General features: G+C 38.2%; 1 protein-coding gene across 3 annotated transcripts; it reads left to right on the top strand.

Moving 5' to 3' along the window:
* The first annotated feature begins 514 nt into the window (after positions 1–514).
* LOC149014659 (aspartic proteinase 36-like) lies at positions 515–15,753 on the top strand. Of its 3 annotated transcripts, XM_089155056.1 has the most exons (13): positions 518–692; positions 797–1,088; positions 1,216–1,336; positions 2,010–2,437; positions 2,544–2,700; positions 6,169–6,251; positions 6,370–6,466; positions 6,614–6,686; positions 6,897–7,127; positions 10,479–10,603; positions 10,777–10,878; positions 11,012–11,106; positions 14,879–15,751. In XM_089155056.1, exons 2-13 carry the CDS (start codon positions 841–843, stop codon positions 15,063–15,065), a joined length of 1,947 nt encoding a protein of 648 aa, XP_089011182.1. In that variant the 5' UTR covers positions 518–692; positions 797–840; the 3' UTR covers positions 15,066–15,751. The 3 variants fall into 3 exon arrangements, with proteins under 3 accessions (XP_089011183.1, XP_089011182.1, XP_089011181.1); XM_089155057.1 differs by having other exon boundaries at positions 515–1,088; positions 6,897–7,055; positions 14,879–15,753; XM_089155055.1 differs by having other exon boundaries at positions 518–1,088; positions 14,879–15,750.
* The last annotated feature ends 168 nt before the right edge of the window (positions 15,754–15,921 follow it).

Below are 15,921 nucleotides of genomic sequence, written 5' to 3'. Positions count from 1 at the left end.
AATTTGATCCTATGGCATTATATAGGCAGGGAATGTTTTTGGGGACCGTGCTACTTGTTTGGCCGTTGGATGCATACTGGATAGGATTCGGTCCCCAAAGTAGCATCATCCAATGGACAATGTAAATCATACAATTAGGAGCGTCTTTAGAGGTGCATCCTACCCATCCAGTCGTCTAATCTGCACCGGAAATAATTCGATTTCTGAATATAGCATCTCATACCCAATGGCGTACGACTTGCATTAATTGTTGTTGGATTACCATAAAGACTCCATCTTCAGTATAATGGAATGGATTGGAGAACCTTGTTATAAGAATACCTTCATTGTAGAAAAAGGTGGTTTTAATAAGTTTTTTTTTTTTCAAAATTTTACCTGAAAATAATTTCACTATATGTTGGATATATATATGTTTTTCTGATGATGTACAAGTAAAATTTTAGCAACAAAAAATTTCCAAGCAAAGTTTTACTCTGAAACAAACGGCGCTTTAATGGTTTGGTTCTTTTGGATTTAATAATTCGAATCGGTTTGTATCGGCTCAAAACTTCCAATTCAGAAATGACACCATCCTTATGTGGATCTGAAGCAACTGCAAATGCTTATTTGGCGACGAAAGTTAGAAAAGTTGAATCATTTCATTTGAAAGCAGCGACTTTCGTTTTACGTTTCTCTCTTCCCACCAATTCAAGGCAAAAAAGCTTCGCTTTATTCGTCATTGACCCTAATCGTATTTGACGTTTCAGAGTTTCAGGCTATGATTATCATTTGATCAGTAGATCTTGTTCAATTGCAGTTCCAGTTTTGCTCTCTCTGAGGGGTTACCCTGAGCCAACGGCCATGAAATCGGCATGGTTTTGGGTCCTCTTTGGGTTCCTCACCGTGGCGCCCATTGGAATCGATCCCTTCATCGTTCTTGCAGATCCCAACAGCCGTGGTGGGCAGCCAATGATTTTGCCGCTCTTCCTTTCCTCCCCCAATTTGTCTCGGCAATCTGTGGAAGGAAATTTCCATCGACAGCTGCAGAAAGCTAAGAATCAGAACCCTAATGCTCGGATGCGGCTTTATGATGATCTCCTTCTGAATGGGTTGACTTTTACTGCTTCTTTCAATTTCTTTAGCTTCTTTTCTAATCTTTATTATTCTTGAGCTCAAGTTTTGATTCTTTTGCGTCTACAATGAATCCATTTGCTTGGTTGGTCTTTACCTGAGCAGCTATTATACCACTCGCCTTTTGATCGGAACACCGCCTCAGGAATTTGCTCTTATTGTTGATTCGGGGAGTACTGTTACGTATGTTCCGTGCTCTACTTGCGAACAGTGTGGCAAACATCAGGTAACTTCTGTCTAGAGAGTAACATTTATCCCTTTGAGTGACCTCCAATCTTGAATCTTGGATATTTTGACATTGTAATGGATGATCGCTATCATCGTCTTTAATCCTTTTCTTATGAATAAGTTCAACCAAAGTAGCTGAGCTTAGTTGGGGAACCTCTTAGTCATTGTTAACTTTCTTGACACATTCTTTCTAAATCTGCATTTGGTATGCATTTCAACCAGCTTATTTTGGTACATTTGAATCCCCAAGCCTTTATTTTTGTTGACTTGTTGATAAGAAAACATAATGTTTTGGAGAAATGAGATACATGAAGTCTGTTCTTATTTATCAAACATATTCAGCATTCAGACTTTAAAGATTGCATTTGGACTTGTTTATCTCCATCATCCTCTGTTAAGGGATATTGGCATAATTCGAAGCATGGAGAACTTTCACTGAACAGATAAATCCAAAAATATTAATTAAGCAGAACTGATGTAAAAGACTTGCCTTTGGTGTCTTATTCTTCTCTTTTTTCCTAAACATGCATATCCAAACTCGTTGAGTTGAATTCTGATACTGTATATAGTGTATTTCCGAATTATTGCTTTTGAGAAGATTTGCTTATATCCTCTCCTTTTGAAGCACTATCTTTTATCTCCCCCTCCCCTCCTTTGGGTGGGATATCTAGGACCCAAAATTCCAACCAGATTTGTCCAGCACTTACAAACCTGTAGAGTGCAATGCTGGTTGTAATTGTGACCCGGTGAAGAATCAATGCACTTATGAGAGACAGTATGCTGAGATGAGCTCTAGCAGTGGTGTTCTTGGAGAGGATGTGATATCATTTGGCAACCAAAGTGAACTTGTGCCCCAACGTGCTGTTTTTGGTTGTGAAAATATAGAAACTGGCGATCTTTACAGTCAACATGCTGATGGCATCATGGGATTGGGCCGTGGAGAGCTTAGTATTGTCGATCAACTTGTTGAAAAGGGTGTAATCAGTGATTCATTTTCACTATGTTATGGCGGAATGGATGTTGGTGGTGGTGCTATGGTTCTTGGGGGAATTACTCCTCCACCAGACATGGTCTTTTCATCGTCAGACCCTGTCCGCAGGTATAAATTGATTATATTTTATCTTGGGGAAGATATAATTGTTGATTCCCTAACAAATGCATTTGTTACATCTCACACATTTACTCTAGTCTCGGGATGGAAACAGTCCATATTACAATATTCAGCTCAAACACATACTTGTGGCGGGAGAGTCGTTGCAATTAGACCAAAGTGTCTTTGATAGAAAGCACGGAACTGTTCTCGATAGTGGCACTACATATGCTTACTTACCCGAAGCAGCCTTTGTAGCATTCAAGGATGCTGTAAGATTCTCTCTTGGATTTTCTTTCTGTACATTTTGCTAGTTCTTTTCTCCATGACAAAAATAAATAAATAAATATTCTTTGTTATTGAATGAAGCTTGATGTTCCTGTGATGCTGCTTTTGCTTACTTTATTATTTTTATTATTTATTTATTTTAAGGGTTCATTTAGCTCATCTCATTTAGTTGGGATAAGATTATGGTTGTTGTTGTATGTTGCTAACCACTGTCTTACTTGCCTGAAATAAAAAATTTAAAGAATGAGCTCAAAATATTGGAAATAGACAGAGATTTAGTTTGATGACAGTTTTTTTTTGGGGGGGGGGGGGTAAATGAACCCTGCCCCACTTTTCCATTCATGGCACAATTTGAAACCAGACCATTTTCCACTTGTGATGTTTAATATATGTATGAATGCCTCGTGCCATATGTTTTAACCTTAGCATGACCAATGCACACCATGACATGAGAATTCTCTGAGGTCTCAGTCAGATATTGTTCTTTTTGGGTTTCAAAGATGAGATATTTGTGATGTAGGAGAACCGTAGGAACTTTGATATCCTACAAGGTGAATGTGATCACCACCTAATTAGGACACTAGGAGGGTGTATGGGGATGTGGAATTGCACAGACACACATACTAACAGCAAGAAATAACCACAGGAAAATGTTATTTAAGCAATTAACAATATAAATAATGTGCAAATAACTTAATAGCCCAAGGAGATAAAATCAGATTTCAAGCATGATGGATCCACACCACTAGGTGAGGGGATTGGAGCATTGCATTCTAAAATAAAAGCATCACAGAAGTAAGTCATAAGGGTCAATGTCCCCTTCAAATTGAGATAAAATAATTTATATAATTAATGCTAAGACCTATCCGAAACCTAAACTAAAATCAATAGGATTAACAATGAATGTAGTAGTCAAGCCAGCAGTCTCAAATAAATAGAACAACAATACAGCATGGAGGGGGGGGTTACTGTAAAGGGGAGAAGGTAAAGAGACAGTAAAGGAGGCAACAAAAAAAGAAAAATTGGCAGAAGACAGTACTGCCGCAAGGAGAAGGGGAAGCAAAGAAGAAAGAAAAGAACAGGGGAGAGGGTGGCAGAGGCTGTTCACGCACAAGGGGGAGAAAAAGAAAGAAGAAAAAAAAGAAACTGGCAGAAGTGATTCTGCTGCAAGAGTTGATGTGGAGAGAAGAGAAAACAAGGAAAGAAGAGCAAAGAAAATTATTGGCAGAAAAGGGGGTACTGCCGTAGGGATATGGGAGAAAATAAGAGAATAAGAAAGAAGGAAAAAGGGGAACCAGGCAATGGGAGTTTCTGGACTGCAGAGGGGAGGGGAAAAGGGTTCGACTCCTCTCTAGGGAGAATATCTCGCGGGGAGTGGCTGGAGTGCCCAGTGAAGCCTGAGAAGTTGTCACATGGAATATCCCAATCTAATGGCTAACATAAAACACCTAATTTTACCCTATTAAAACCCACCAAACCCAGGTAAGAAGTGCAATCCCGATTTGAAATCTGCCTTGCGTCTTCCTTTTTGCAAAACCTGCAAGAGTGAAGAACTCTCTTACGAATTAAAATCCCATCTTCCCGTTGTCTCTGATAGGTTTTCATCTTCATCAAAACCTGCAAGAGTTGAAGATGAAGACCCATTTTTTTTTTTGGATAATAACAGCAAACAATGATGGGAGAGTTCAGGTTTTGAATCTTTTATATCTACTTTTCCCAGGCAGATGAGAATGAGAGTCTCAATGGAAATATAAAGAGAGAAATCTGATTTTCCGAGCAAAACAACACTATACAAGATAGATTAGGAGAAAAGAAAAAAACAAACTAGGAATATATGCCAAGATTGGTAGCATGAAATGGACCTGGGGTGAGACTGAGAAGGGGGAGTTGCTGATGGCAGAGGCGCAAAGTTGCTTTGGACTATAAGATTAACCTGAAATTAAAGCCAATTCCCATATAAGATTGACCTCTTGTTAAAGCACTTGAATTTTTCTGCCTTTTTTTCATTCCCCCATTTCGTTTTTGCTATTAAGAGTGTTATTCACTCTTGCAGGTTTTGCAAAGAGGAAGATGAAAGGCAGATCTCAAATCGGGTTTACAATTCTTACCCGGATTTGGTGGGTTTCAATAGGGTAAATTAGGTGTTTTATGTTAGCCATTAGATTGGGATATTCCACGTGGCAACCTCTCAGGCTTCATTGGGCACTCCCTGGGGGATATTCTCCCTAGAGAGGAGCTGAACCCAGGGGAAAAAAATAGAGAAACAAGAGAGGAGAAGACTTATTGAAGGGAGAGAGGAGATGATCACACGAGCAAGAGAGAGAGAGAGAGAGAGAGAGAGAGAGAGAGACTGGGGCTGCAGCTGCTCTTTTGTGCTCTTTTCCTTATCTAATTCATTGTCATTCTTTGATGCCCCACATGTTCTTTTAAATAAATACCCTGGGACTAAAAATACCCTTAATGAGAAATTGCATAATGTCCCAAAATTACCCCCTAAACTTAAAGGCGCTAAGCCCTTGTACATGGTTCAAAGCCTATTATTAAAACCTAAAAACAAATCCAATAAGATGTTCCTAAGGGTCACCATCTACACATATGTAGCAATTGGATGCCCTCAAAATCCCAAAGGTTCCGAGGTGGTCGTCTACGCCTTTGGTAATAATGAACAATGGGGGGACATGTGATGTCCCCATCAGTCTGGCTAGTTATAACCTTGGAAAATCACTGTGATCTTATGCTCCCACACAAATCTGGCTTTGATTTCAACAAAGAAAAAATGCATCAACTCGGCTAGTTGTAGATCCAACTCAGTTTTTCAGACACCAATTTGGCCTCCAAAACTGAGTTCTCGAACCATGATGCATGCAAGATTGAGAAACAAAGTGTTCACATAATTAATCTGAATGTAATGTTACGGTATTTGCATGAGACATAGCATGAATACAGATTTGTGGACAGTCACAGATCTGAAGGATCAATTGATGATTTCTTTGTATTCTCTCTAGTTATTTGATCTTAACCCTTTGTTTCAATACAATGCAATTTCAGTTTGACAATTTTGTCTTTGAGCTAATGGCCTGTCCAATTTAATGCATTGGTCAAACTAAAGGGCTAGAATTTAGGGATGCAAGTCTAAGGTTTGATGGTTAAGGTTCAGATCTGGAGAGCATCAGATGCTACACCCTAGCCCTCTTGAACCCTATAGACTGTATTCCTAACTCTAGAACCACTCTATTCAGCCCTAAACGTACAACCTCAGGGTATTAAAACCCTAGAAAATCTGCTGATTCAATTGAATAAGATCCTGAAGATAAACCCTAGATTTTGGGTTCATATCAGGCATCCATTTGATTAACTCGGTTTTCCTTTTACCAAAAATGAAAAAGAAAAAAAAAGATACTTGGTTTCTTACTAACTGATCATTTTTATGGTTATCTATTGCATACTTGCAGATCGTGAAGAACCTTCAGGGCCTCAAACAAATCCGTGGACCTGACCCATCTTATAATGATATTTGCTTTTCGGGTGCTGGAAGGTATTTCACAATTTCCTATATTATAACATATACAGATATACTAACATGTCAAGAATATATCATTCTTTGCATTGGCCTCTGCACTTCAAGTAATAGTTATATTTCACTTTTACCTTAGGGATGTCTCCAAACTCTCAAAGACCTTTCCAGAAGTTGACATTGTCTTTGACAAAGGACAGAAGTTGTCCCTGGCTCCAGAAAACTACTTGTTCCGGGTAACATTACTACCCAAGTTTTCAGCCTCTGATTGTTGTGAAACTTACTTTATGCAACAGACCTACATTTTGTCTGTCTTATGGCTGACTTGATGTCTCTTCTGTTGTTTTCTCTGTGTTTTTTTCCCTGCCGATCTTATTAATTAGCATTCAAAGGTTCATGGTGCATATTGCCTGGGAATCTTCCAAAATGGAAAGGATCCAACAACTCTTTTGGGAGGTATGTTCATGAGTCCCATCACAATACAGTAAGCAAGATTGAAGCTTCTTTGTGTCTACACTGAATAATCCGTCTCTTAGTTCTTGTAATCTATGGTGCCTACTACGCAAAAAAAAAAAAAAAAAAAAATACGGAACCATGGTGATGGGAAATTTTATCTTATTTTCAATATGTTATTTAGTTCTTCTGAAGGAATATCTTCTTTAACAGGAATCATCGTCCGAAATACTCTTGTTACTTATGATCGTGAACATCAAAAGATTGGTTTCTGGAAGACTAATTGTTCGGAATTGTGGGAAAGGCTTCATCTCCCCCCTTCATCTTCACCACCGCCTTCACCGCCGCCTTCACCGCCGCCTTCACCTTCTGGTAATGGGAGTTCAAATGCAGGAATACCACCTTCTACTGCCCCAAGTGGATCATTGAACCACACCTTTCCATGTACGTTTTATCTGCAGGCATGTAGGCCCTTTAGCTAGTCCCTTTAAAACTAAACACTCAGTCAGTTGGTTTTAATTTGTCTTAATAATTAGTATTATAATGTTTCAAAAAAAAATTTTAGAGTCCCATGTTGACCATTACGAGCTTACAAGCAAACAAGGCATTAGTGTTTACTGTAATTTTCTTAGGGATTGTTTCTTTAGGTTTTTCTCATATTGGACAATTCTTCATTATAGATGAGACAGCATTGCCTTATTGGGTCATTGAGTTGGCAGCTTAAACAAAAGGACTAGATACTTGCATAAAGAACGGTTTCGCAATCACATCTTATGTTTGCATTGAGGGATTTTCTTATTGACACTTCTTAAGGTGTCAAATAATTTGTAGCTTACTTTCTTCCCCTTTTTGTATAAAACTTTTTTTTTTCTTTTTTCTTTTCTGCGATGGAAAAACATTGTCATTTTATGGATGTACTCATAAAATCTGTCACCGGTAGCTTTTAATATGACATAATAAGTCAGCTTCTAAGTGTTTTTGAAAACCCCTTTACACCCTCAGTTTCATTAACTTTTCGGAATAAGACAAGGGGCAATTGAAGAAGGTTTCAAATTCTAACTGCTCCTATAGAGGCGTCACTTAGATAGTCCAATTCATAAATTTCTTGGACAATTTGGCGTGTAAGATAATTTTCTTTTTCCTTAGCTCCTGCAGTGCTGCTTTATAACCTGGTTGAGTATGATTGCTTGAGGTTCCTTTAGTATAATGATGTTTCTTGGTTTTAGCTTTCTCCCCCACTCATACCACCTCTGATATCTAAATCAAGTATAAGTTCATTTTTTGGAGTTTCTATCTTAATTATAATTTTTAACTGATTGGATTTTCTAAGTTTGTTATGCAAAGCTTTGACCTACTTCTTCAGTTCAGTTATACAACATTACACATCCTGTTCTTCCGTCCTGAATTACTTTCTGCTCCTGAGCATTGGCTAGTTGCAATAAAGATACACACAAGAGTTAAGTCCTAGCCACCAACACAGCTGCAATGAACACAGAAACTAAGTATAGACTGGATTGTATTTCTTAGTTCTTTTTCGTTGATCTCAAATTTCACATGTACTTAGCTAACCTCACCTACTGCAAGTTGCTTCTCGGAGCATGAATTTTCTTCTATTGTGACATCTGATGTAACACTCATCTTGTTATAGGGGTATATGTGTCCCAAAGTTGTCAAGGCAGTGCCTAGATGTTCAGGCGCTTTGTGTCTGGGCCCCTTCGAGCACTGCTGTGGCAATTATAATGTGCCACTGATGTTATGTATAGTTGCTTACTAGCTTTGGAGGTTATTGGTAATTATAGCTTCCCAAGGTGTTGTAAATTCCAGTATTTAGTGATTACTTGGGTTTCTTGACCAGCCACACACTGTTGGGAATGGTATTCCTGCACATCATGCCTACTATGGAATCTATGGATGGCAAAAATATTTTCATGGGACTGCAATTCCATGGGGAGGTATGCTGTGTGGTCACTTCTCACATTTCAGGTTACAGCCAAAACAGAGTTTGCCAAGTGATAGGAATGAAGCTGTGAAAACCACTGTGGAAAAATAAAACTAGCTGAATGGATACAAGGAGAAAATGTGAATGTGTGGAAGTATATTTGACTGAATTTGGCTCTGAAATTCCATGAACGGTCAGAATTATCACATCACCTTGTTCACATGGCACAACTAGGTTGACTACCCATATATTTTCATAGTGGACATCCTCACCTGGAAAACATTTACCTGAAGTATTTTGTGGCTTCATGCACTAAAATTTTGTCTTCATATTAAAATCTTAGGTATACAAAATGTGTAACAAAATGTATGCTAGGACTGATTGTTTATTGGAGAGCTGGAGACGGGCCTATGACCTTCAATATGCCATTCCCCACACTACTGGGTTGTGAAGGATTTATGAAACTTCAACAGGAGTCCTGCTAGACTGCTAAGGGAAGAGAACTGTCTACTGTCTATGAGACAAATATGAATTAGCCAGTTAATAAAGGTAGTAGTTTAAGGTGATGTTGTTATCATTTGTTCTTCTGTCCTATTAATCCCTTTAATGTACCTACTTATTTTGGGATGCATCTTCTGCACTGCTTAGGCAATGGAAGATGGGGGTATCATAACTTTCTATTCTTATACAGTTGTACCTACTTTTAAAGGTAGGCTATCATCTGCACCGGCCTGTACCTGGCAAATCAAGACCCTTGAAAATCCTTTGATTCGATTCTAGATGGCACTATTGTTGCTAAAGCATATATTAATGTAAGGCTCTGATGTGATATTCCAGGTTTTGTATGCAAAATATATACAGAGGAGTCCTGCAATCATGTGGACTTAAGTTTCTTATCATAGTATCTGATGTAGAAAATGAATGCAATATCCTATGAACAGCTAAAATTCTAAGGTTTACAGCAAGTCATTTTAATACTTGAGGCAAGCTTATCCCATGACATCTTTTGTCTCTACGTTTTTATATAGCTATTGAGTAAGATGATTGGCATGGTGATATTAATTCTTATGATGAACCCATCTGCTAGACTGCAACTTCATCTCCCAGTCTGTAGCATCTGTTTAATATTATTTGAAAAGAAATATTGCTAATCAAGGTAGAATAGAGAGTCTAAATCTCTGAAGATTCTATTCCCATGTCTTGTGTTGATTACTGTTTCCTACGCATAAAAAGTTGAAGGGTGTTGTGGTGAAATGAAATATCTTTGTTACGTTAGTTACGTTAGTATTGTTATTCCCCCTTTCTTTGCTGGCATACTAAGTGATGCTACCAGTAAGATAAGATGGTCTAATCAAAGGTCAAAAAGGCCCATAATTGGACATGGCATCAGCCTCTATTGATTCTGATTTGAATGTCTGGAATTTGCCCAGAATCCACTGGAACCAGCCAGAGCCCTAGAAATTGGAAACAGGAGACGTAAGCTCTTAACAAATCTGTGATTGTTTGGACATTTTTATTTAAAATACTTGTTGATAATTCTACAGGAGATTAGGTCCGATGATTATCTGCTGTTTTCCAAAATAGGTTGCACAAATTAGGGTGGGCCAATTCCACCGATCCAATCTGATTTTTGAAACATCTTCTTATCATTTGAATTTTGAAGAGCATATATTATAATATTCTTTGTCCATAATTGTTTCTGACCTTCCAACTAGTTTTAATGGTTCCTTTTTCTGATTTATTTCAGCAGCATTGTTAGTCTTGACATTATTATGACATTACTTTCGATCCCTAATTACATCGTTGTATTGAACAGTTTGATTAACTTTTATTCCTCACCATATTTTGATTCTCAGACAAATTCCAAGTTGGGCTTATAATGTTCAATATGTCATTGAGTGTCAACTACTCAGAACTGGTTCCTCACCTCACAGAACTTGGAGGCTTCATTGCCAAGGAGTTAGAAATTGATAATTCACAGGTAGAGTCAATCATTTCTTATTCTCTGTGATTACCTGTTTCTGATTGTCATGGATGTTCATGGCTTCCGGTGGCAACATTATGGCGGCTCGATATATGTGTATTTTTTTCTTCTTTTTCATTCGTGACTCTCAAACTTTATCTTGACATATTAACTCTGGCTCAATGGTTCAGGTTCATTTACTAAATTCTACTAGCAAAGGAAACCATTCCATAATAAGATGGGCCATATTTCCAGCAGGATCAGCAAATTACATTTCTAATTCAACAGTGATGGTAATATCTTTTCCTGGCATGAAAAGCAACTGCATAGAATAATGTAGTCAGTAGTTATCTGGTATTTCCACCTAATGGGTGCAGAGAAAATAATTATTTAGTATTTCCATCTGATGCTTTCATATATGTGCAGAGGATTGTTTCCCGATTAACTGAACATCGTCTACATCTTCCTGGTACATTTGGAAATTATGAACTAGTTGACTGGAAAGTCGAGCCAAGGAAAAGGTGTTACTCCTACTTCATCGTCTCAATTGGTTACTTGTCATTGATTAGCATTCTTATAACGTTGGAATCTGGTTATAACCGATGAGTTGGAACCTGGTTATAACCCATGAGTATGCACTTTGGAGTTTATTCTTGAATCAATACTTTGACAAGCATATGGTCCTCCATAGCTTAGATGAATAGACTTCAATACAATTGAGCACCTAAACCTTGATGGCCATTGAACCAGATCCTGTGCAAAATTAAATTAGTTTATGGCAGAAGATATTAACTGTGAAGGTATTAAATTTACTTGATTGGCATTCATACTTCTATAATTCTTCCTTTCCACACACACCCAGGTTTTTCATACTTGATATTCTATTCTTTCTTTTGTCAGAAACTGATTTTACTAGAAACTATAAATGAGGGAAAATTTAGAGAGGGTGACGGCCTGAAAGTGATAAGCGACAACAAAGTTGGCACAGTCATGTTCAGGGGAGGCCTGTAAATGCCCCTAATCTAGGGACCAAAAATGACCTTAAGAGAAGTATAAAAAAGACATGCATATTTTAGGCTTTATATCTAGTATGGCTTCAAACAGAACTGATTGGAAGGCAAGAATCCATGTAGCCAGCCACATTTAGTTGGGACAAGGCTTCTTGTTGTTGTTGAAAGCCTGAAAACAGAAACAGAGCGACAAACTTGGATTGTGGAAAGCAGGAAAATGGTGATGGTCCATCATAGGCACCACAGGGAGATTTGAGATCTTGACGATTCCCGTGATTGTTCTGGATTTGTCTTTAAGGCAAGTATGAATGGGATCCAATTCCTCGGACAAAATGTTTCACTCTCTTGAAAGAATACATTTTCCCACTGTCACTGAGAATCTACCTCACCATGCATTGTTTGATTAGATTTGCTGTTGGAGTATCAAACTCATCCAACTGCTGCTTCACCATCCCATTAAATGGCATTATATATCCCCAACAACAAAAGAAGTTGATGAATAACATATACATCTGCCTGCAAATTTTAGCTGACGACAAATAAGGCATGCTTTTTTGTTAGAGAGGACTTGTATCACATGTTCCAACAAAAACATGACTAATTGACACAAATTGAACAATTAATTTAGAAAACAAAGGTCACAGGGATGAATTAACTCTGTGGACACTAAATGAGATAGTAAAAAGCTTTGCAAGCCAAAACCCAATCAAGTGACTGATACTTGATTTATTCAGGCATAATCAATGAGAGCTGTAAATCTGTCTAGTTTATTGCCTTATCTAGAATTCAATTTTAGAATAGCACTAATTTATCTGTTAGGGGTTCATCGGTAGTTCTCGATGTGTTTAAGAATCATCTCAGGTTGATATTTTGGTTCTGGTGACTGGGTCAATCCTCCTTGGATCCACCTGATCTAGGCCTTAAGTTTCTTTAAGGAGATCTAGAATGCCTAGTAACACCATGATTCTACTGTTTTTGTCCACATTCGTTTTTGGATCTCTGCATTTAATTCTCCTTCCACTAACCCTTGAAGGCAATTCTGTCTCTCTTTCCAACTCTTGCCAGAACGCTAGATTCTTAAAATTCTGATTTGAACATTGATTTTTTCTTTTGGGTGAATAGAATGATACATTAACTAAAGAAGCAAAAAAAAAAAGGGGGGGGGGGGGGGGTTACAACATCTCTGAGAGAGCAGGGACAAATCTAGGCCCCAGGTAGCAACAACATGCCTGTTCCTTTGGGGAATCCAAAAGTGGTGTATGGGGGAGTAAAAAATCTTAGAGCAGACATCTTTATTCTTTACAAATGGCCTTCTAAATTTGGTCGTGGGATCTAGATTCATTTACGGAGATTCCACTCAAGCCAAATATGAGAAATGCAAGCACTAAAAACCAGCTTCTCTACTGTATCTAGAGGAGCCTTGGAATGTGGAGGAAAGCCAGTGGACTTCAAGATTCAGGGGTTTGCAGGCATTCGCACTGTTGCCACTACCATAGGGAAGCAAGTGCTAGCCAACAGATGGGCTTGGAGAAGGGAAAGGCAAAGAATAGATGGTGGGAGGGGGGGGGGATGTGGCAATGGAGGAGGACGGATTGGGTGGGGAGGCAATTAGAGAGGGCTCTCCAAGAGGTAAAGGCTTGTCTAGGAATGCGGCCTTTGAACCAAAGGGGAGTGGGTGTTGTTCTACGCAGACGAGGTAGAGAAGAGACCTAAGAGTATTTGAACATTGATTTCTTTTGATTGCAGTATCTATTTCACCTACTTTGTTGTCCTTTGAGCTGTTTTGGTCTGTTCTAACATCAAATGCTAGTGTTCCTTGTTATTTATCCTGATGACAATCTCAGCCTTTAAGAACTGTTGCAAAAGTCTTTGTTTCTGCTCTTTTCTTATTTCCTCAAAGCTTGATTGACAATTTTTAAAATTTTATCTGTAATGTCTTCTTGGTATTTAAGCAAAAACCTTGTTGCAATTTCCCTAAAATCGTAGCCTAATTTCCCTGCACTCAGAATCCATCTGTCTGGCATGTTCTCACTCAATTGTTCCCTGCTTTTGCTGTGGCTTGGTCCTTGTTAAAGCTTCTTTTTAGAAAATAGAGATGGACACAAAAGTTGAGAGATGGAAGAGAAGTTGTTCTTTCTTTCTTTATTTTATTTTTTTTGGGGGGGGGTATTGAATATATTTTCACAAAAGGAGGGATGCAAAGGCATTTCACCTAGGTACGATTGGAAATTTGTAGACAGTTTTAGACTTGATTCATTTGGAATATAAAAAATTGTGGTCAACTCTAGACTTGGAGAATACTTTCTATCGATGAGAAATTCAAATATTGATTCTTATGTAAAGACATTCATAAAAATAGGGTGAAAGCTAGGGGTAGGGAACTATGAATTTGAGGGTATTGAATATATTTTCACAAAAGGAGGGGATGCAAAGGCATTTCACCTAGGTACGATTGGAAATTTGTAGACAGTTTTAGACTTGATTCATTTGGAATATAAAAAATTGTGGTCAACTCTAGACTTGGAGAATACTTTCTATCGATGATGAAATTCAAATAATGATTCTTATGTAAAGACATTCATAAAAATAGAGTGAAAGCTAGGGGTGGAACACCTAACAAGGCATGATAAGAGCTATGAGGGGACCAACTATGGGCCAACAATGCTTCAACTACATGGCAGACTAGCATTGGTGCCAGAATGGTTCTGGCACCATTGAAGTGGGAAACCCATGCAGCAAATTTTTTTTTTTTTTTTTTTTTAATTTCCATTTCATATACTACAAGTACATGACAATTGCAGTGTGTTGTGATGCGTTTGAGCTACATATACAGTGAATTTCTTCAGAAATGAAGCACCCAGTTTGGTTTTAATGCGGCCTTCTGGCTATTTTACTTTTTGTCTGCTTTGGTGTTGCAATATATCTTGTGCCGTGTCTGATTTCATGGTTTACTTGGGGATTATGCCTAAATATACATTCAAGTGATTGGAAAAGTTCCAATATTGAATATGATCTGGGACTCGTACTAGAAGATTACACCAATATATCTGTTAAAAAGCATCTTCCCTGCATTAGAGTTTGGACATTGGCAGTCAGCAAATTGGTGTCAGATCCCAAACATGCACACACTTTAGCGGCTGGCCAGTTATATGCAGACCACACATGCACACACGGACGCTTCACAATTTTGGTAGCTCTCCTTGTTCAGGAAATTGCTTTCTTGGGATTCTTGATGAATCCTCTTTTGTTCTCATATCTCTCTGGCCCTCTACACTTACTGCAGGACATGGTGGCAGCAGCACCTCGTGGTAGTGGTTGCAATAGTGATTGGTATGTTGATTGTTATTGTTTCATCAGCTGTTGGTGGATGGTTTATTTGGAGGCATCGACAGCAAGCACTAGGCATGTACAAGCCTGTGGGTGCCGTTGTTCCTGAACAAGAACTCCAGCCACTGTCAAATGCAAGCTGATGAAGGCTTTTCTCCTGCTTGACGATTTATACCCGAAAAATCCCCAACATTCATTTTGACTCGGTATGGATGGAGGGTGAGTTCTGCAAAGGAAGCTCTTTAAGCTGATCAGTATGTAAGTCCAGCTGTGCAGGATATTAACATGAAGTTGACTGTTGGAAAATTTTGTCAACATATGGGATATAAATTTTGTGAAGTAGCTCATTTCGAAGTAACATATCTTGTATGAAGTATTGTAGATTCATTGCAACAAAGCCTGTCGTTTTGAGGCAGATTAAGTTGACTGTAGCATTTTTTTTTCTTCTGTCCCCACCTTTCTTTAGCACAACTGAACTTTTTAAGTTGTTATATAGTAGATATGATGTGAAAGAGAGAGTTCTTTCGTTCAAGCAAAATAAAATGATATGTTCATCCACTTCACTTTACCGAAGGAAACATCGAATTAATTCATGTGACAAAGCAGGCCCCAAATATTTATAATTTTGTATAGAAGTTTTAATTGGCTAAGGAGCTTTAGATGAACATGTTCTGTCCCCAAGATATGTTTCTGTGCTGGCAACAGCAACAAGTCTTTCTACAACCAGTAACATATGCAGCAGCAGATGATTCCAAGTCCGTCTCTAATTGGTGCTTCGACCATCAGAAACTAGGGTTTGCTTCTTCAATTAATTTGGAGAAAAAATGAATTGCGAAGTCATTTTTCGGAAAATTGAAGTGTCTGGTCCAGTTTATGCATGCCTCGACTAATCAAACTCTTGTCCTCACTAAAAAGGTGTTGGTCAGCCCAATCCCTTGGAGTTTGAAAGCCAATTGTTAGGTTTGATCAATCAGCATACATGTTTCGCCCTATGATTTA

The sequence above is a fragment of the Hakea prostrata genome, chromosome 5 (assembly GCF_041222555.1).
Source record: "Hakea prostrata isolate BN-2017 chromosome 5, UWA_Hpros_2, whole genome shotgun sequence".
In the NCBI taxonomy this organism is placed as follows: Eukaryota; Viridiplantae; Streptophyta; class Magnoliopsida; order Proteales; family Proteaceae; genus Hakea; species Hakea prostrata.
The sequence above is the reverse complement of the archived record's forward strand: the minus strand, read 5'-3'. Positions and strand labels throughout refer to the sequence as shown.